A 17,965-nucleotide genomic window follows, 5' to 3' on the forward strand; every position below is an offset into this window, starting at 1 on the left:
CACAGGGAGCAGTGAGCCCGTAGGGCACGTCTAGACAGCTTCGTCCCTCTTGAGAGGGAGCTGTAGGACTGAGGGGGGCTGGGATCCGGGTGCAAGAAGGTGCTGCCTGCCCACCCCCCGACTCAGGGGAGAGGGAAGCTGTGAATGCGTGCATCCGGGTGTCGGTGCCACACTACCCAAAAGGAGGGTGCTTCTTTTTTCCCTCCCGTGACCCCTGGCATCTCATTTTGACAGGCCCGCTCTGTGTGTTTGCTGTAGTTCGATTTTATTTCCTGGGAGGACATGCGGGGGGGCCCAGGCTCTGCGTAGCCTCCTATCCCTGCCGCGCGGCTCTGTCAGCACCCCGGTGGCCAGTTGCCCATCAAGGAACTGTGATGGAGCGTGGGCTGTCCTCCTCCCCAGAGGCCTCCTCTGATGGGCTTTTTCTTTCTTAATTTTTTTTTTAATGTTTATTTTTGAGAGAGAGACAGAGACAAGAGTGTGAGCAGGGGAGGAGCAGAGAGAGAGAGAGAGACACAAACACAGAATCCGAAGCAGGCTTCAGGCTCCGAGCTCTCAGCGCAGAGCCTGATGCAGGGCTCGAACACACAAACTTTGAGATCGTGACCCGAGCTGAAGCTAGACACTTGGCCGCCTGGGTAGCTCAGTCAGTTAAGTGTCCAGCTCTGATAGGCTTTTTTCTTTTTAATGTTTATCTCTGAGAGATTTGAGAGAGATAGAGAGACAGAGTGGGAGCGGGAGAGGGGCAGAGAGAGAGGGAGACACAGAATGTGAGGCAGGCTTCAGGCTCCGAGCTGTCAGCACAGATGCCGATGAGGGGCTCGAACTCACAAACTGCGAGATCATGACCTGAGCTGAAGTTGGACGCTTAAACAACTGAGCTCCCCAGGCACCCCGATGGACTTTTTTGAATGAAATAACTTAAGAACAAAGGCTCCAACATCAGGGAAATACAAATCAAAACCACACTGAGATACCACCTCACACCAGTCAGAGTGGCTAAAATGAACAAATCAGGAGACTCTAGATCTTGGCAAGGATGTAGAGAAACGGGCACCCTCCTACACTGTTGGTGGGAATGTAAACTGGTGCAGCCCCTCTGGAAAACATTGTGGAGGTTCCTCAAAAAATTCACAATAAAATTCCCCTATGACCCAGCAATAGCACTGCTAGGAATTTACCCAAGGGATATAGGAGTGCTGATCTCCTTCCTATAGGATGCATAGGAGCACATGTACCCCAGTGTTCATAGCAGCACTCTCAACAATAGCCAAATCATGGAAAGAACCTAAGTGTCCATCCACTGATGAATGGATCAAGAAGATGTGGTTTATCTATACCATGGAATACTACATGGCAATGAGAAAGAATGAAATCTGGCCATGTGTAGCAACATGGATGGACCTTGAGGGTGTTATGCTGAGCGAAATAAGTCAGGCAGAGAAGGACAAATACCATATGTTTGCACGTATAGGAGGATTAGGAGGAACTTAACGGAGGACCATGGGGGAGAAGAAGGGGAAATATAGTGGGGGAGAGGGAGAGAGGCAAACCAAACCATGAGAGACTCTGGAATGCTGAGAACAAACTGAGGACTGATGGGTGTGGGGGGAAGGGAGGGTGATGGGCATGGAGGAGGGCACTTGTGGGGATGAGCACTGGGTGTTATATGGAAACCAACTTGACAATAAACTACTTGTAAAAAAAAATTAAATTAAATTAAATAAATAAATTATCAAATAAACAAAACAAAAAAAAAAAGAACAAAGTCTCCAAAGGCAGACAGACCTAGTTTGAGATCCTTCAATGCCACTGTTTAGCTCTGAGACCTTCAGCAACTGATCACGTGATCTCACCTCCTGAAAATCCTCCTTTTGTATACTAAATGCTTAGAATTTGGGGTGTGCTTACATGGGGTGCTGGGGAGGCATTTAGTACATATCCCGACACTCAGCAAATATCAAAGGCTCTTTTTGCACGCCATTGTTTTTTCTAGAAATTCCCACTCCCTCTCCTTCTTTATTTATTGATATCTTTACCAATTTTCCCAACCTCCAGAAAAATATCAACTTCCTCTCTTTACTTCCCAGTATTCAGTGATTTTAACTTGGAAAGGTGACGTGTACACCACTTGCTTTTATCATCGCCACCGTGGTGTAGACTTAAGAAAGTTGCAGGAAAGAAATCTCTCTACCACTGAGCTCTGGAAGTCTCCTCACCATTTAAAAGGAGTCCATTGATGCCCAGGCCCAGCTACTCAGCAGAACGTTAGGGTCCTCTCTCTGCCCGGCTGTGCTTCCTCCTCGTGGGGTCATACGTATGGGATCCTACTGGGACACACCCCGGGGGACACCCTGTACCCAGAGGGGCCCCCCGAGGCTCCAGGACGAGCTGGCCCCTGGCTTAGCGTCAGTCCGCCAGCAAGCAGCCCGCCCTGAGTGGGGATGGCCAGGAAACCTCCTCAGTCAGAGTGGGAGCCCCAGCTAGCGCCCCAGAGTCCTCTGGAAGGAGTACAGCTGTGTCACGCCGAGAAACCGCCTTGGACCCAGCACAGAGGCCTGCGGGCTGTACAGATCTTTCCAGCCAGTTATGAAAGGCAGGCGTGCTAGACATTCCCAGGGACACAGAGATCATCGACTTAAAAGAATGTGCATGTGTTTGCGGAGTTGACGTGTCGCAGTGTCCGCTTGGGAGGTATTCCCTCCGCCCAACCTCAGCCCTGTCGCTGTGACTCAACTGTGACGTGGATCACTAGCCATTAGCCCTGCAGAGCTGGTCTTTCAGGCCCCAAGCAGCCAGCCCCAAAGGCAGAACCCCCCCGTCATTTCTTCTTTCAGACACCCTGACAGGGTCATTGGTTTTAATTTTCTCTCTCTTCCTCTAAGGAGAACCCTATGGGTTCCGCTTAATGAAAAGGGCCAATTGCTTCTCTTAACAAAACAGCCGTTCCCTTTTCCCCACGGCACCCACGGGTGCTGACTGCCCAGCCATGTGCTCCTGCCACGGCCGGCACAGCTGCAGCTGTGCAGCACAGAAAGTAAACGTGGATGTGGGCTGCAGCCTGAACGCCCAGGGGCCCCTCGCACTTGGGCAGAGACTTGGCAGCCAGCTGTGTGGCCTAGGCCCCAATCGATCATCACAGCCCTACCCAGCCCCCCCCCCGCCCCCCCCCCCCCCGAGGCAGCCTGCCTGACCTCCTCCCGTCTTCGTGCCCCGGCCCTTCCTCGGCCTGGCTTTCTACGAGGTGATCCACGCATGGCAGGTGCGGTTCCCCAAGAGCTCCGCTATCCTGAGAGCCAGGACCACAGGGCCCTGCCGGGGACTGTCCGGCACAGAGGGGGATCTGGGGGAGGGAGCAGGTGCAGCGGTCCTGCCCTCGGGCCAGCCTGGGGTCTGAGGCAGGACCTGCCCTGTTCATCACATCTGCTCTGGCCTTTCCCTTTTGGGTAATTAAAGCAAGGGCTGTACACATGCACTCCGTGGGGGATGGGGTTGGGGTCTGGACTTTCTAGGGACGGCCCTGCCCCCAGAGGGCCCCTGTGTCCTGTGCACTGGGCGCCACAGGGCTCCTCCATCACCCAGCCCTGCCTCCCGCACGCCTGGCACTCGCTCTCCCTCAGATGCGGGCCCCGCCCAGGGCCCTGTACCATCTACCCTGCACACACAGCCCCCGTCTGCCGGACCCTGGCCGGGGAGGGATGGGGAGTGCCCTGGGCAGCCAGGCTGCAGGTGCATCTCTCCCAGTGGAGAAGGTCTGCGCCGCGTCCACCGAGCCTGTGGTGTGTCCCATCCCCACCGAGCCCTGGGCCAGGCAGGTCTATGGACCTGCCTGACTTTGGCTAAAACCACTTCTTCCCAAATGCACACACAATTATGAACTGTTTTCTTTGTGAGAAAGTACTTCAGCCACACAAAAATGTTATTAATCTTCCCTCGGTAGAGGACTAATTTAAAGCTCATCAATAAGATGATATTCTATGTTACCATTGATTCCCCCCCCCCCTTTTTTTTTTAAAGTTGTATTGGAGAAGCCATAGCTCTTCTTCCGAGCAAAATCCATTGATCCTTCTCAGCCTAAATGTTTAAAGTTCAATTTAACATTTAGGGAGTAAAAGGTCTCCGAAGGGACTCATAACCATTGATTTTGTGTCAGAGTTGAGGAGCCAAAGTTTAAAACACAGCGATCCTAACAGGTTACAAAAGCCCCATGTATGTGGCCTCGTGGAATTGTGCTCCTGTGTCACTATCGTTTTTTTCCCCTTTTTGCAGAGGTTACAATAAAAGCACTTAAAGAAAAAATCCGAGAATATGAACAGACTCTGAAGAATCAAGCGGAGACTATAGCTCTCGAAAAGGAACAAAAGTTACAAAATGATTTTGCAGAAAAGGAGAGGTAAGTGTCCATCGGAGTCTGCCTGCACTTGACGTTTTGCCTCCAAAGTTCACTCTGCAAGAAGTATCTTTTCTTTTTTTTAAGTTTATTTATTCTGAGAGAAAGAGTGAGCAGGGGAGGGACAAAGAGAGAGAGGGAGAGAATCCTAGGCAGACTCCACACTGTCAGCGCAGAGCCCGACGCAGCGCTCAAACCCACGAACCGTGAGATCATGACCTGAGCCAAAATCAAGAGTCAGACGCTCAAATGACGGAACTACACAGGCGCCCCCAGTTTGTGAGAAGTATTTAGAGGAGCCCGCGAGACCAGCCCAGTTCTATGGGGCTCTCGGTAGAATTCTATTTGAAGAATAAAGGCATCCCTTACTCTGTGATCTGTCAGATGACCCTGAGTGACATGCATTGGTGTTTCCCCACAGGTGGATGGAGTCAAGTAGTTAAGGGGCCAGGGTATGTCCATTGGGGCCATGGGGGGCCAGGGGTTGAGCACAAAGCACATGAGATGACAGGGCACGACCATTCCCCCTCTCTGAGAAGCCCTGAGCTCAGGCTCAGCTCCTAACAGTTTCTGAAATGAATTTGGATATTTAACATCACCCACAAATCTCAGGGTTTTGTTTGGGGTATTTTTTTTCGCCTCCTTTTCTTTATCTCCGTGCTTCATCTATCGAGCAGCCGATCCCAGTAAAATATGTTAGTGCATCATCCGTCCATTGTGGGCATTGGATTTCTGCTGGCCTACCTCGCCCAGAACTTTCCCAGGGAGTTTACTACTGTTAACGACAGTTTAATGCAAGTTAGGTTTCTTACAAAAACTGGCAAAAACTAAGAAGACCTGATTCACTCAGCCAGCGCCTACTCAGCTTTTGCCACGCCCTCCCTGGTCATTGTCTCACTGAGTGCCCAGAACATTCCTCAAGAGGGGACAGTCTCATTTTCCAGATCGAGCAACCCGGCTTCAGATTAGGGACCTGCCCACGCTGTCCCGGCGAGTCACCCACAGGTGGGACCAGAGCCCAAACCAGCACTCCAGCCCCGGCCTTCCTTTGTGCTCCTGCATCACCTCCCAGAGTCCTCACTGCAGGACCAAGGCCAGACCCTCGGGGGCTGGGAGAGCGGGGCCAGGTGCAGCCCCCCAGGAAAGAAGTGAGCCATGCAGAGTCCAGGCTCTGAAAGATGAGCAGACTCTTTTTTTTCTTTTGGTTTATTTTTTTATTTTGAGAGAGAGAGAGCATGAGTGGGGAAGGGGCAGAGAGAGAGAATCCCAAGCAGGCCCCACACTGTCAGTGCATAGCTCGACATGGGGCCAGATGCAGGGCTCGAACTCCTGAACCATGAGATCATGACCTGAGCCAGAATTAAGAGTCAGACACTTGCGGCGCCTGGGTGGCTCAGTCAGTTAAGCATCTGACCTGCTCAGGTCATAATCTCACGGTTCATGGGTTCAAGCTCCGTCGGGCTCTGTGCTGACAAACAGCTCAGAGCCTGGAGCCTATTTCAGATTCTGTGTCTCCCTCTCTCTCTGCCCCTCCCCAGCTCGTGCTCTGTCTCAAAAATAAATAAACGTTAAAAAATTGGCTTTAATTTTACCCAGTGTTGGCACAGGAAAACAAACATGTACTGTTGGTAAGAGTTTAAGTTAGTGAGTTTTGGGGAGAGGAGGGGAAGTTTCTCAGTATCGGAACAACAGATACACTGCATGTACTGTCCGTATACATTCTCCGTTAGCATTTCATCCAACAGATTCCGTCTCAGAATTATACAGCAATATCTACATAATGATGACTGCAAAATTGTTTAGTAGAAAGAGGCACTAAACAAGCTCAGTGTCCACAAAGGCCAGTTACGTTAATTATTTAATAAGAATGAGGAAGAACGCTTCCAGAGTGTGGAAATAAGTAGAAGAGCAAGAAGGCCCTGTGTGCCAGGATCACTTTCGTATTCAAAGGGGAGGGAAATATATGTTACACTCTCATATATTACAGGGGAGTTTCTGTATTTTGTGCGTGTATTGTTTTCTTTTTAAACTCGGAGCCTCTTATTAGTTTTATCATTAGAATAAGCAAAAACATGAGCAAGCTTTTTCCATAGGTGATAGAAATCAGGGTGATGTTTTTTTTATGGTGTAATTTCTACTTTTCTGTATTCCCAGGTTTGTTAGTATGGGAGCTTGTGTTCTATTCATGTGATGTAAAAATAATAAGCTTATTTTTAGACCTCTTCTGCAGATGAGGAGGAAGAAATGCTATTTATTGACCAGGGAATTCATTTGGAGATCAGGGGAAATGTAAATCTGGGGATGTTGGGTTCAGACGTTGAGAACCACCCATGAGGTATTACGGTCACATCTGCATTCCATTAGGAACAGCTGTCACAGCTATTAGCACATCCTTTATCCTAACAAATTCCTTCATTGTGTCAGCAAAATGTAAATGTATCATTCTTCTTGGGTAACTTCAGAAAACAATGAGTTCGTGATGATGGGGTTTTTTTTCCCCCTTAAATATCTGGCATTTGAAGAAGAAGTTACATTTAAGACAACCGGCTGCACCAATTAGCACACATGCAGTCCTCTGTGGGTGCGGAGTCGGGGTGCTGAAGATCAGGGAGCAGGCGCCACAGTAACCAGCTGTGTGCCTGTTGCCGGCTACCAAGCCGCAGATCACACAAGACGGTCACGTCGGAAAACAAGATGACCAGCTTGGCTTTATTCTCTTCCTTTCCAGAAAGCTGCAGGAGACACAGATGTCCACCACCTCAAAGCTGGAGGAAGCAGAGCACAAAGTCCAGACTCTGCAGACAGGTGTGCTGTCCGTCATCCCAGTGTAGTCCATCCAGGGAAGGCCAAAGTGGGGGTGGGGGGGACTTTGGGCCGTCTCCCAGGTCCCCCCACCTCAGGCCCCTGCTGGTACTGGTTGCCCTGAAGGAGTGACTCCTGAGAGCCCCCAGCCCCTCCGCTTTGACTCCATTAGCCACCCGCCCTGAGTTGTTAGTGTCGGAAGCAGAAAGATCTGCATTCCGTTTTCATCTTCCACAAGCCCTCCTTTCTTTCCTGTGCCTTTTCCAACAAGCACATCTAAATCACCAAACTGTCAGGGACTGACATTTCATTTGGAACAATAATAGGAAAGGAAAAAAAAAAACCAACCACTTATTTCCACCCTAAGTGCAGTTAAGAACAGTCATGGCAGACCTTTAAAATTTAAGACCCCAGAAAAAGGCTGTGCTACACTTTTTGTCATTTCTTTACACTTCTTTTTTCTTCTCCGTCTTTCTCTTTTCCTTTTTTTTCTTTCCCTGAAAGGGGAACCGCATGATATACCGAATTTAAGTGGGTGGGGGAAACATCGGACGACCTCAGAGTCCAAGTGAAAACCACACGACCGAGTGTGAGAACGTAGTCACAGCACATTTACAGACACGTGAATAATACCTCCCCCCAAATCTAGAGACCCCCTAAAAACCAGTAACACATCAATAAAGAGAGAGAAACAGTCCAGTAGAACCGGTTGCTAGCCACGCAAACGGGCAGTTTGCGGAAGAAATGCACGCAGCCAGTGCACATATTAAAAAAAAAGAAACATTAACAGTTCTTAACAGGCGGAGAGATGCTGATTAAATCAGGGAAAGATCCTTTTGCTTGTCAGGCTGTCAAAAGAATTCTTTTTAATGGATAATATCCAGTAGAGGCAAGCGGCCACACACATGGTATTGATGGGAATGTAAATTGCCTGTGGGTGGAGCCAGCTGGGTGGTAGTGGCCTGTTTGGGAGCATCTAAGCTCCTTACCCCAGAACCTTCGCTTCTAAGCGGGTCCTAAGGTGCCTGGCATTTGGGAAGCTCCATACGAGAACTTGCTCATAATTGTTACTGCCTATGTCCTGCCCTGGAGAGCTTTTCATGCCCTTCTGCTAAAGGAAAACAGCAAGTCTCAGAATATATTCTTATCATCTGATTTATGCAGAGGGGAAAATATACCTATATATGCAGTTATGTACAGAAATACTTTTTAAGCAATAAAATACACGTAAAAGCAGGGAATCTGCTCACCGAGCCAGGACCCAGCGTTCTCTCCGAGGAGGCGCATGGACGAGGCGGAAGAGAAGGGGGATTTTCAGGAGTTCTGTGTGCTTTCATAATCTTCGACTCCCTGGATGAGACTGTATTGCTTGTATACTTTGGCTTTTTTAATTTAATTTAGACAACTGGCATCTTACGTTACGGTTTTGTGTCCTCTGCCTTCCAGCTCTGGAAAAAACCCGAACAGAATTATTTGACCTGAAAACCAAATATGATGAAGAAATTACTGCCAAGTAAGTCTCGGCCTGACTTCCTCTGTCCGCATGCTTTCGGCTGGGTGTCACCTGTATTTTGCTAATCCATTGAAAATTCCCCCAGCTTTGCTCTCCTGTCTGTCGGCTTTTGCAAAGCGATATGGGATTCGGGAGGTGCTTGGCCTCAGCGGCTCCCCCATGAGCTCCTCGCCTCAGTTTACTACCCAAGATGTGACCATACTCTCTGGTGCTGTCAGATGCTGGAACTTCCATCTGTAATTACTCTGAAGCCTCGCCAACATGTGCCTTTTCCTAAGAAAGTTTTGGGGAAAGGGCAACTATAGAAGATGTGATACAGGAGACATTTTGTGGAGTTTGGTCTGTGCAAATCCTGTCCCCTTTCCCCGTGTCTGGGTCTTTGGCTCCCACACGGGTGTGTTTAGTCAAGTCCTACCTTAGGACACCAGGCCTCTCTGTGCAGACACGGGTACATCGGGAGTGCGTACATCTGGTGTGTCACAGGTGTGTCACAAGGTGGCTTTGGCAGAAGGAAATGCGTGATCTGCCATAGGTATGCCTGTTCCAGCCCGCTCTCCACGCAGAGCACCCGAAAAGAAGGAATAGTGTTGACGTACATCTAGGGAGATTGTCCGTAGGCACGCGGTCCTCTGCCAGAGTCCAGATGGGCAGTACCAGGCAAGAGCGTGACCCACCTTCTCCTGTGCTGGGAGGCTCCTCCTGTCTCCCTCAGACCCCGTGCCCTCCTGCTGTGCCCCCACAGTGGCCATGGGTGGGGGGCGGGACAGGGGGAGTGCCCCCGAATAGCGCACCTCCTCCAGGGCTCCTGTGCTGTCCTGTCCCTCTGGCCATCACACTTGCCCTTGGCCTTCCAGGTTGCTGCTGGGCCTCGTGGGGCCTCTCTCGGTGGGATCTTTGCCTTTGCTCTGTGTTAATTAGTGGCTCCAGAACTTGAGAGCCCAACTACCCGGGCCTGGTGGTCAAAACCAGTTTTGATCATGAGCACAGAATTCCGGCACGAAGACCAAAATACTCTCCTCCGTCTCGGCGACCCTGGCTGACCTGTTGGCATATCTAATCCCGGTGGAAATTGCCAGATCATCTTACCCTCACCTGTCAGTGTTCTGAGTGTGGCTTCAGGTGAGATAGAATGAGCTGGCTCTAAGGTGTAGGATAGGTGTTAAGATTTTACTTTCAGACCTGCAGGCTCCTGTATTAACTCCTCCAATCTGGGGCATCACAGTCGATGGGATGGCAGACGTGCAGGACCGTCCCCCCTTCACCCCCCGATGTAAGCTCATAGACGCCATCCCAACCACTGACACCCTGGTGTTCCCCAGTGTCCGTGTCTGGCTTCCTATTCTGCCAGTCTGCCATCTTGGTTCTTGTTTTCTTTCCACCTGGACTTTATCTACTAAGCAGAATAGTAGTTGTGTTTTTCGGTAAATTCCATGTTTTTAGTTACAATGTTTTCATCTGATACAGAGATCAGCTAGTGTCTGTTCCATCTGATACAGTCCTCAGGTTATAGAATTTTCCTCCTAAAATAGTTTCATCTCTTGACGCGTTGCTGGTTCTCTGGCCCATGGCCTCTTATTAACATCAATTCACTCGCTGACAAAACTCAGTGATTTTGGTGGTGATCTGTTTATTTCACTGGTTTTCAGTATTTTATTTTTAGCAAACCACACCCCTTTCTAGAAAACATACATACATCTCGCATTTCTATAATTAGCCAAAGTCTGCGTTACTTTGCACGTAAAAGCTCGTTCAACCAGTCTCAGTATTTTCAGACTGGGAGTCACAGCGTGAAGTCATTTTAGTGAGTTGCAACCAGCCAGTCGGGCAGTAAAATATGATAGGAATCAAAATAACAGAATAGGGTCGAAAATATCATGGCTCATGGCACATAGTAAAGTCAGGTATTGTTGTCCGACCCTTTTGTGGTAATTAGGCATCTAAATCTAAAAATGTAAAGATACAGCTATTGGGCCTCAGTGTAAAACATAGTTCTGCTTGTGGGTCTCAATCAGAATTTCTTGGGAAAGCCACTGCTCTGGGAGCATTATAAAAGCTCGCCTTCCAGAAGCCGGTGTCTCCTGCCGTGTCTTCGCAGGCACGCTGGGGAGGTGCTATTAGCCACGGACGTCCACCTACTTGGCAGGGAGAGAAGCAGCCTGGTGACATGTAGCGTCTACCAAAACTGTTCAGAAATGACAGCACATAATGCCACTTGTCACATGATAGCTAAGTACTGGTCCCTGGTTTACAGTCATAATTTCTCCCTGGGCTTCTAAAGAGCCACGTAGAAAATGTGTGTCCATTTAATCGGTTTGTTTTAGGGGTTGAGGAACTGACGCAGCAGAGAACAGCCACGTGGGAAGGATTTAAATAAATGATCCCTGCTCACAGGTTTCCATTTCTCTAGGTAGAGAATATGGTGGCTGNGAGAGGCAGGGTCTCTCATCCTCTGTGCCCACCCTCCTTGACCTTGCTAGTGGCCGGGCTGACGCTGGGCGGAGACTTCTCTCACCCAGAACTGCCAGTTAACCAAGGTCAGGGCCCTGCTCCCTAGGAGGGGGGCGGAGGTACCTCTTAAGATGACAAGGATGATTTTCAGTCTTAAGTGTTTTTCTAGTTATTGTCCGCAGACGTGTCGACTCCTGGGCTGTTCCTAAGGAGCCGGCTCTGTCGTTTTATAAGTACAAACATTACATCTTGGGTCGCCTGAATCAGCAAGGTCACCTGGGGCTCCAACCCTGCTGGCATCTGATGGGAAACGGTGTGGTTGTAACTGGTGTGGGCTCAGTGAGAAACGTCTCTAGACTTTCTCTTCTTACCTGGCTGTCTTAAGGCCAAAAAGTGTTTTCCCCCCAAGTCCAAATAAATGAAAATCTATGCATTACTTGCTCATTTTCACCAAACTACAGGAACCGGAACATAGAATCAAAAAGCATGAGAGTTGCTTGTTTTAGCGTGTAAACATGCTTTGCTATTGTTACAAACTGCTTATGGGGCCGCGGACTCTCTTGGGGGGCGTCCCCTCCTGGGACCAGAGCAGGAAATTCTCATCTTCTCCAACGACGAGGAGGGAGCCAGAGGTGTGGCACACGAGCCTAAGTCGTGTTGGGCATGACTTGGATAGAATAGATCTACTTGTCAGCACTCACACATTCCTAGAAGCCTCCTCTGCGCCTGGCCCTTTGCTGGGCTCGGAAACCCTGAGATAGAAGGCTCGGCGGAGCGGGGGAGCCATCGCAATCCAGTGTGGTCACTGCTGTGATGGGGGGATGTTGGTTAGCACAGCCCCTGTGCTGTCAGGGTGTCCACGGAAAACAGACAGCACACTCAGCCTGAGCCAGGGAGCAGGGAAACCACAGAGGCCGGACGGCAGCTTTAGAAGACCCTTGCCCTCCGCATCCCTCCTTCCCGGTGCCAGGATTCTCATGGCCAGACTCTGCAGAGACCAGACGGCAGCCTCCAGGGGAGGTCCACCCAGGTGGAACAAAAGGAAAGGGTAATCAGGGAAGCCTTCCTGAAGGAGGTGGCATATGGTTTGAGGTTAAAAAATGAGTTCCAGCCAGTGGCTGCTGGAGGCAAAGGGAGTGAAAACACAGGCCGGCCAGTCTGACCTGGGGAGTGAGCCAGAAGTGCCGACCACCGGGATGGGGCAGGGTGAGTGCAGCGTGTGCGGGGCCGGGCGAGGGGAGGAGGGTGGACTCGGGCCTCCACAGGGCTCAGGCATTTCCCAAGTCGGAAATGGACTAACTGCTAACAAAAAGGCAGCCTAGGGCCAAACGCTTACTGTACATGGTTCCCAGAGTAAGTAATCCACAAAAAATGTGGAGAATGGACTGAGTTAATAATCACTACTTTCTTGTAGCTTTGAGGGGATTGCTTCAGCCTCAGAGATCCCATATATAGATGGACGCTGCTCCCCCCATCCCTCTCCCCTTCTATTTTCTGGGGAAAATGCTGGTCACTCTACCATCTGCCTCACGCCCACCCTCCACATATCTCATTAGACTAGATGTCTTTCTGTTTATATCTATGAATATAAGCCCACCAGGGGTAAATGTTGTCACAAATGGTCTTAAACTGTCTCACAACAATTTTTTTCTCTCCCTGAGAGTAGGGATTCTTAAACACTTGTTGACAGAAAACGCAGGAAGTGGGTGGGGGCCGCGCAGCGGAGCGTGGGCTTCGAAGAAGGCTGACCCCGGAGCGGGTCGTGGGGTCCACGATGCTCTGTGTGCGCATCTGCGGCCCACTGACCACCACTCCCGCTGGCCTCACCCTGCAGCAGGGGGCGCAGTGGCGGTCAAGACGCTGACTGGTTGTGCAGGGTAATGGGAAGGTGTGCAGGCAGCGCCCGGCATGGTGACAGCCCCCTCGGCCACGAGCTATCTGCTGTCACCGAATAGAGCCCATTCCCAACAAGCTGACGGTAGGGCTTGTGCGTTTCAGAAATTAGCAAGCCTCCGGGAGAGTCGACTTTAATGGCCCCATCTCCCGATGGGATTTGAAGAGCCCACGTTGCCTCTGCCTCTCCGTCACCCGTGAGATGTCACGGGGGCGACCCTCCCTCACCCCCATTCTGGAAAGAAGCCTGCAGGTCGAAGGCACCGGGGCTGTTCCGAGAGCTTGGTTCATTGTGTGCGGTCACCGCCCTGCGTCAGCTGGGACAGCGCAGGCTGACTTGTCGGGGACAGCAGCGGTAAAGTTTTCCATGTGTAGGCTTGAAGCAAAATGTAATTAGCCTTTATGTGCAGAACAAGGGCCCATTGATGAATACAGCTGGTCTTTGTTTTGTCCTGTCATTTAGAGTGGGAGGTAAAAGTGTTCTTCTTCATGTTTATTAATGCGAGATTCCTTAGACAAATGGCAAGCACAGTTTAATATTTGTCGGAACACAGGGGGCTTTGCCAAAACAGTTGTGTAAGAGGATTGCAGGGTTGCAGATTATAACCGATTCTGGGTTAAATAAATGAATTATTTCTCTGCCTTTTTTTTTTTTTTTTTTTGAGTTCAGAAGATCCCTCCTTTCTCAGATGTGCAGATCGTCCCACTTGTGTTAGCAAATGGAGATGCAGCGCCCTGACTGACTTTACCTTGGGGATTCTAGCCAAGCACAGCGGTGTGGACTTTGAACAGCTCCCGGGATGGCCGTGGGGGTGGACGGGCTTCGTTTCGGCACGTGGCAGCTAGCCCCAGAGAGAGGCCCGGCCGGCCACCTTCCGCAGCCATTCACCTGGGCTCGTGGCTGGGTTGGCACCTGACGCCGCAGGCGGGGGTCACCCTCCCAGACTAGCCTCCTGCGCAACAGGGCCGGAATTCCTTTTTTTTTTCTTCAAGTCCACGGCCACATCTTTGCTCTGTCCCCAGAATCCTGGTTGCAAAAGGGGTTTCGGTGGTTCTAACATATATAGACAGCTTGTTCGGATCCTCTTAGGCTGTGGTCTGGGACTCTGAGCCTCTGATAAAAGAAAATATCTGACTGCACTGAAATGCTCTAATATTTTGCAGCTAATGTTAGTCTTAGGAGAATTTGCACCTCCCAGACCTCTCCTGCCAGAAAAAAATGAAAATTTCTTAAGGTTACTCATGTTCTGTACCTTTCCTATGTACTTTTAAAAAAAAATTTTTTTTAATGTTTTATTTATTTCTGAGAGAGAGAGAGACAGCATGAGCAGGGGAGGGTCAGAGAGAGAGGAAGATACAGAATCCGAAGCAGGCTCCAGGCTCTGAGCTCGCTGTCAGCACAGAGCCCGACGTGGGGCTCGAACCCACGAACCGTGAGATCATGACCTGAGCCGAAGTCGGATGCTTAACCAACTGAGCCACCCAGGCACCCCTCCTATGTACTTTTTAAAAGCACTGCATTGTATATACACATACTTAGCTAGTATATTACAAACGAGACATTTATGGGGAACTTCACTTGGGTTGACTTCCAAGTATTTCCTTTACAGCACGTATGTAACTATTTCTCACAAAGTGCTGTGTGCTCTGAGAAAGGAAACTTTCCCAAGTGAGCCGTCTTAGGGCTTTATCGAGTGGTTGAGGGGAGCCTGTACCCCACATTGTGGAGGTAGGGAATGCCTAGCAGCAGGGCACAGAGGCCTCATGAGGCAGTTTGACAAGGGGCAGCTCCAGACACAACACCCAGGGCGGAAGTGCAGACGGTGTGCCGGTGAGTGGCTGGGGTGTAGACCCCCTCCCTGCACACGGATCGCTCTGGGCTATTTCTCGGAGGCTTTTGCGCACACTCCAAATCCAGGGCTGTTCACACACACGGCCCTAGTGGCCCTCGAAGTCCCATTCTGGTGCTGGTGAGAGCATCAGGTGAGAGGTTTCCGGGAAGAGTTTCAAGCTTTCTCTCCCCACAAGCCCCACCCTTTTGGCCCTTCCAGACTGGTGGCTCTCAGATTTATTTTTTTATGCTTCCACTCAAAAGACTTAGGAACCTGGGCCAGGTAGAGCCCAGCTGACAAAGCCCAAGAATCACAAATGTTTTGATAATCTGGTAGGGCGGCCCTCATCCCTCGATTGCATTTGCAAATACCAACTTGAGTGTCCTGAAATGGAGTCTGTCTGCTGTACCTTTAAGAACGGAACGTTTTCTGTTTCCTGTCTTTTTGATGAGTCATCAGTTTCCAGTACTAGTTGCTGTAATTATCCTGGTTAGATTAATTTCCCTAAAAATAGGCAGCTACTTTTATGGTTTCGCGGGGATGGATGGGCCCAAGTAAAGAACCCTACTGTCCCCTTCAACTGTAGAGACGACCAAATCACACTTGCAGGGAACAGCCAAGGACTTTTTAATTTTTTTCCTGTAGCTTTATCTCCTGAAGAGTGAAACTGTGCATTTTGCAGAATTCCTGGGATTTTCCATCCCTGCACAAGTATTCGGCTTCACACCTAAAACCCGATGCCTTGGGAGCCCTGAAGGACTTTCCCTGGCGCCTGCAGCAACAACAGCATTGCCCAGGCAGCCCAGATCCAGAGGTTTCCCAGCCCAGGGCGCTCGCTGCGCGGGAAGGAGGGGGTGGCCTCGTGTTTTCAAATCCACGTAGAATTTCCTCCGAGCGCCAAGGATTCTTCACCTGTTCGTGGACTCCAGATGCCCGTGAGAACCGGCAATCCCTCTGCCTCCCACCTTCAGCGAATCTTCGTAAAAGCCTCCGTTAAAGTGTCAAGCGTTGTGTCACGTGCTGGAAGAGCAGAGTAGAGGGGGTGGGCGGTTCCAGATGGGATCTACACAGGGGCTCACACGCTGTGCTCTGTACGCTAAAACATATACGTGTACCAGTACATAGCAGATCCCATATGTGGTGTGTGTATCGCGTGTTCGCGGACGGAGAGGTAGTAATCATGTTCATCCTGCATCCTTGGAGAGGGCACTGGAGAAAAAGCACTATTACTTGATTGTCACCTGGGTTTGGCGGGCTTTTGTAAACGTTTTGTGTTTTTAGAGACCCTTGAAGTTTTCCTGATTCGCTATAAAGGTAGATCTTGAGGAGCTCAGCGTTTGAAGCGCAAGGAAACAGATTTGGGAACCGTTGGAGAGAACAGCGATTGGTGGCCATTACGGTGCATCTGATGGCCTGTAAGATAGGCGTTAAAACACATGTGCCATCCTGCTTCCCAGACCGCGGGTGGAGCACAAAATGGAAGTGTTCCTGCAAGTTGCACAGTGTTGACAGATGTCAACTGAACTGCCTCCGAGGAGGGCCCTCATCTTTTTATTTTTGAGAGAGTGGGGGAGGGGCAGAGAGAAAGGGAGATAGATCTTCCAAAGCAGACTCTACGCCATCAGCACAGAGCCTGATGCGGGGCTCAAACTCCTGAATGGTGAGATCACGACCTGAGCCAACGTTGGACGCTTAACGTCCCAGGTGCCCTAAGGATGACCCTCGTCTTGTTCCCTGTATACCATGTGCACCCCAGCATGGTCGCAGGTACGTCCTCAAGAGAGACTTTAATCGAGTTCTAAGTCAGCATGAGACTTCAGTGACAGGTGGATGAGGTCTGAGTAGCCCGCGGCTTGGACCCTGACCAGTGACCTCATTGACTCTCTGGAAGGACAGCCTAAAGAAGCTGGTGGCTTCAAGGGAGAAAGCGGGAGCCAATCCAAACCATGAAAGCTTCAAGAAGGAAGAGTCTCAGAGGCCCGGCCCAGAGCATGTGCGCCACTTCCTGCCCCCAGTGAAATCCCTCCAAGAGGAATTTCTGGCTCACTGCGGGAGTCCCTGGCTGCTGCTGAGGCCCATGACCACGCTGGCCACTGTGGCACAGCACTGCTCCTGTGTCTTCTCGCTACCCGGGCAGCAGAGGAGAATGTGATCAGATGCACACTGACCGGTGCAGTGCCCTTTGGAAGGGAAGCAGCAGGGCTGGCGGAAGTGAGAGACTCTTCTTCCCACGGAACGCCTCCACATCAGTGAAGATCAGCCCCTTTTATATGCCATATATTCCTTCTAATTACAGAAGTCCTGCATGTGTATTATGCCAAATTTCGAAAAATTTAAACAGTTTCCAACAACATGTACTATCTCATGATGCAGAGATAGCCCTTGTTAATGCTTTGGTGTATTCCTTCCTGTCTTTTTTCTAGACCATGCTTTGTTAATTCTGTGTCTCTTACAGATGGTGTCAGATTGATAGGCACTTTTCCCATCTAGGCTGTTGGTTGGTTTTTGTTGGGTTTTGTTTTGTTTTGTTTTTTTACTTGACATGTGTCTCTTTCGTGTCCTTAACGGAAGTTCAGAAACTTACCGTGAGCCGTGCAGTATCCCATCAAATGGGCGTGCCATGGACTGTGTGTGACCCTGTTGTCCGGGAGCCTTATTCATTACACTGCGCCCTTGCCTTGCGGTTAAAACTAGAACGCTTCAGACATGCTCTGTCTTTCTGTGCCTCCTTATCCTGCCAGCGGCTGTCGCATTTTTAGGTGGCCTCCCTGTGGCATCATCAGACGGAGACTCTGGACTCCCAGAATGCTCCGAGGGCCCCTGTGGCACTGGCCTCACTACCAGACGGCTGCTTTGTGACAGCGATCGATGCCCCGGCCTTCTCTGGACGGTAGAGGCGGCTATAGGCATGTTGTCAGGAGACCCCGGGTTCCGGCCCCAGCTCTGCCACCGGCGTGGCCTCACAAAGCCCCCTTCCTCAGCAGTAGCTGTGTCCTCACTAGTACAATGAGCAGATTGGGCTGGATGACAGCGGGCAGCATTGAAGAGCCTGCCATTTTTTTTTTTTTTTTTTTTTTTTTTTTTCTT

The 17,965-nt window shown here is 50.2% G+C and overlaps 1 protein-coding gene across 1 annotated transcript in view; it reads left to right on the forward strand.

Annotated features, from left to right (window-relative positions):
• CUX1 (cut like homeobox 1) overlaps positions 1–17,965 on the forward strand; it is a 355,101-nt gene that overhangs the window by 209,835 nt on the left and 127,301 nt on the right. The window contains exons 6-8 of the mRNA XM_077777955.1: positions 4,270–4,393; positions 7,119–7,195; positions 8,639–8,705. Of these exons, the coding sequence (XP_077634081.1) occupies positions 4,270–4,393; positions 7,119–7,195; positions 8,639–8,705 (268 nt within the window). The remainder of the gene's footprint in view (positions 1–4,269; positions 4,394–7,118; positions 7,196–8,638; positions 8,706–17,965) is intronic.

The sequence above is a fragment of the Crocuta crocuta genome, unplaced genomic scaffold, assembly GCF_008692635.1.
Source record: "Crocuta crocuta isolate KB4526 unplaced genomic scaffold, BGI_CrCroc_1.0 scaffold217, whole genome shotgun sequence".
NCBI lineage: Eukaryota > Metazoa > Chordata > Mammalia > Carnivora > Hyaenidae > Crocuta > Crocuta crocuta.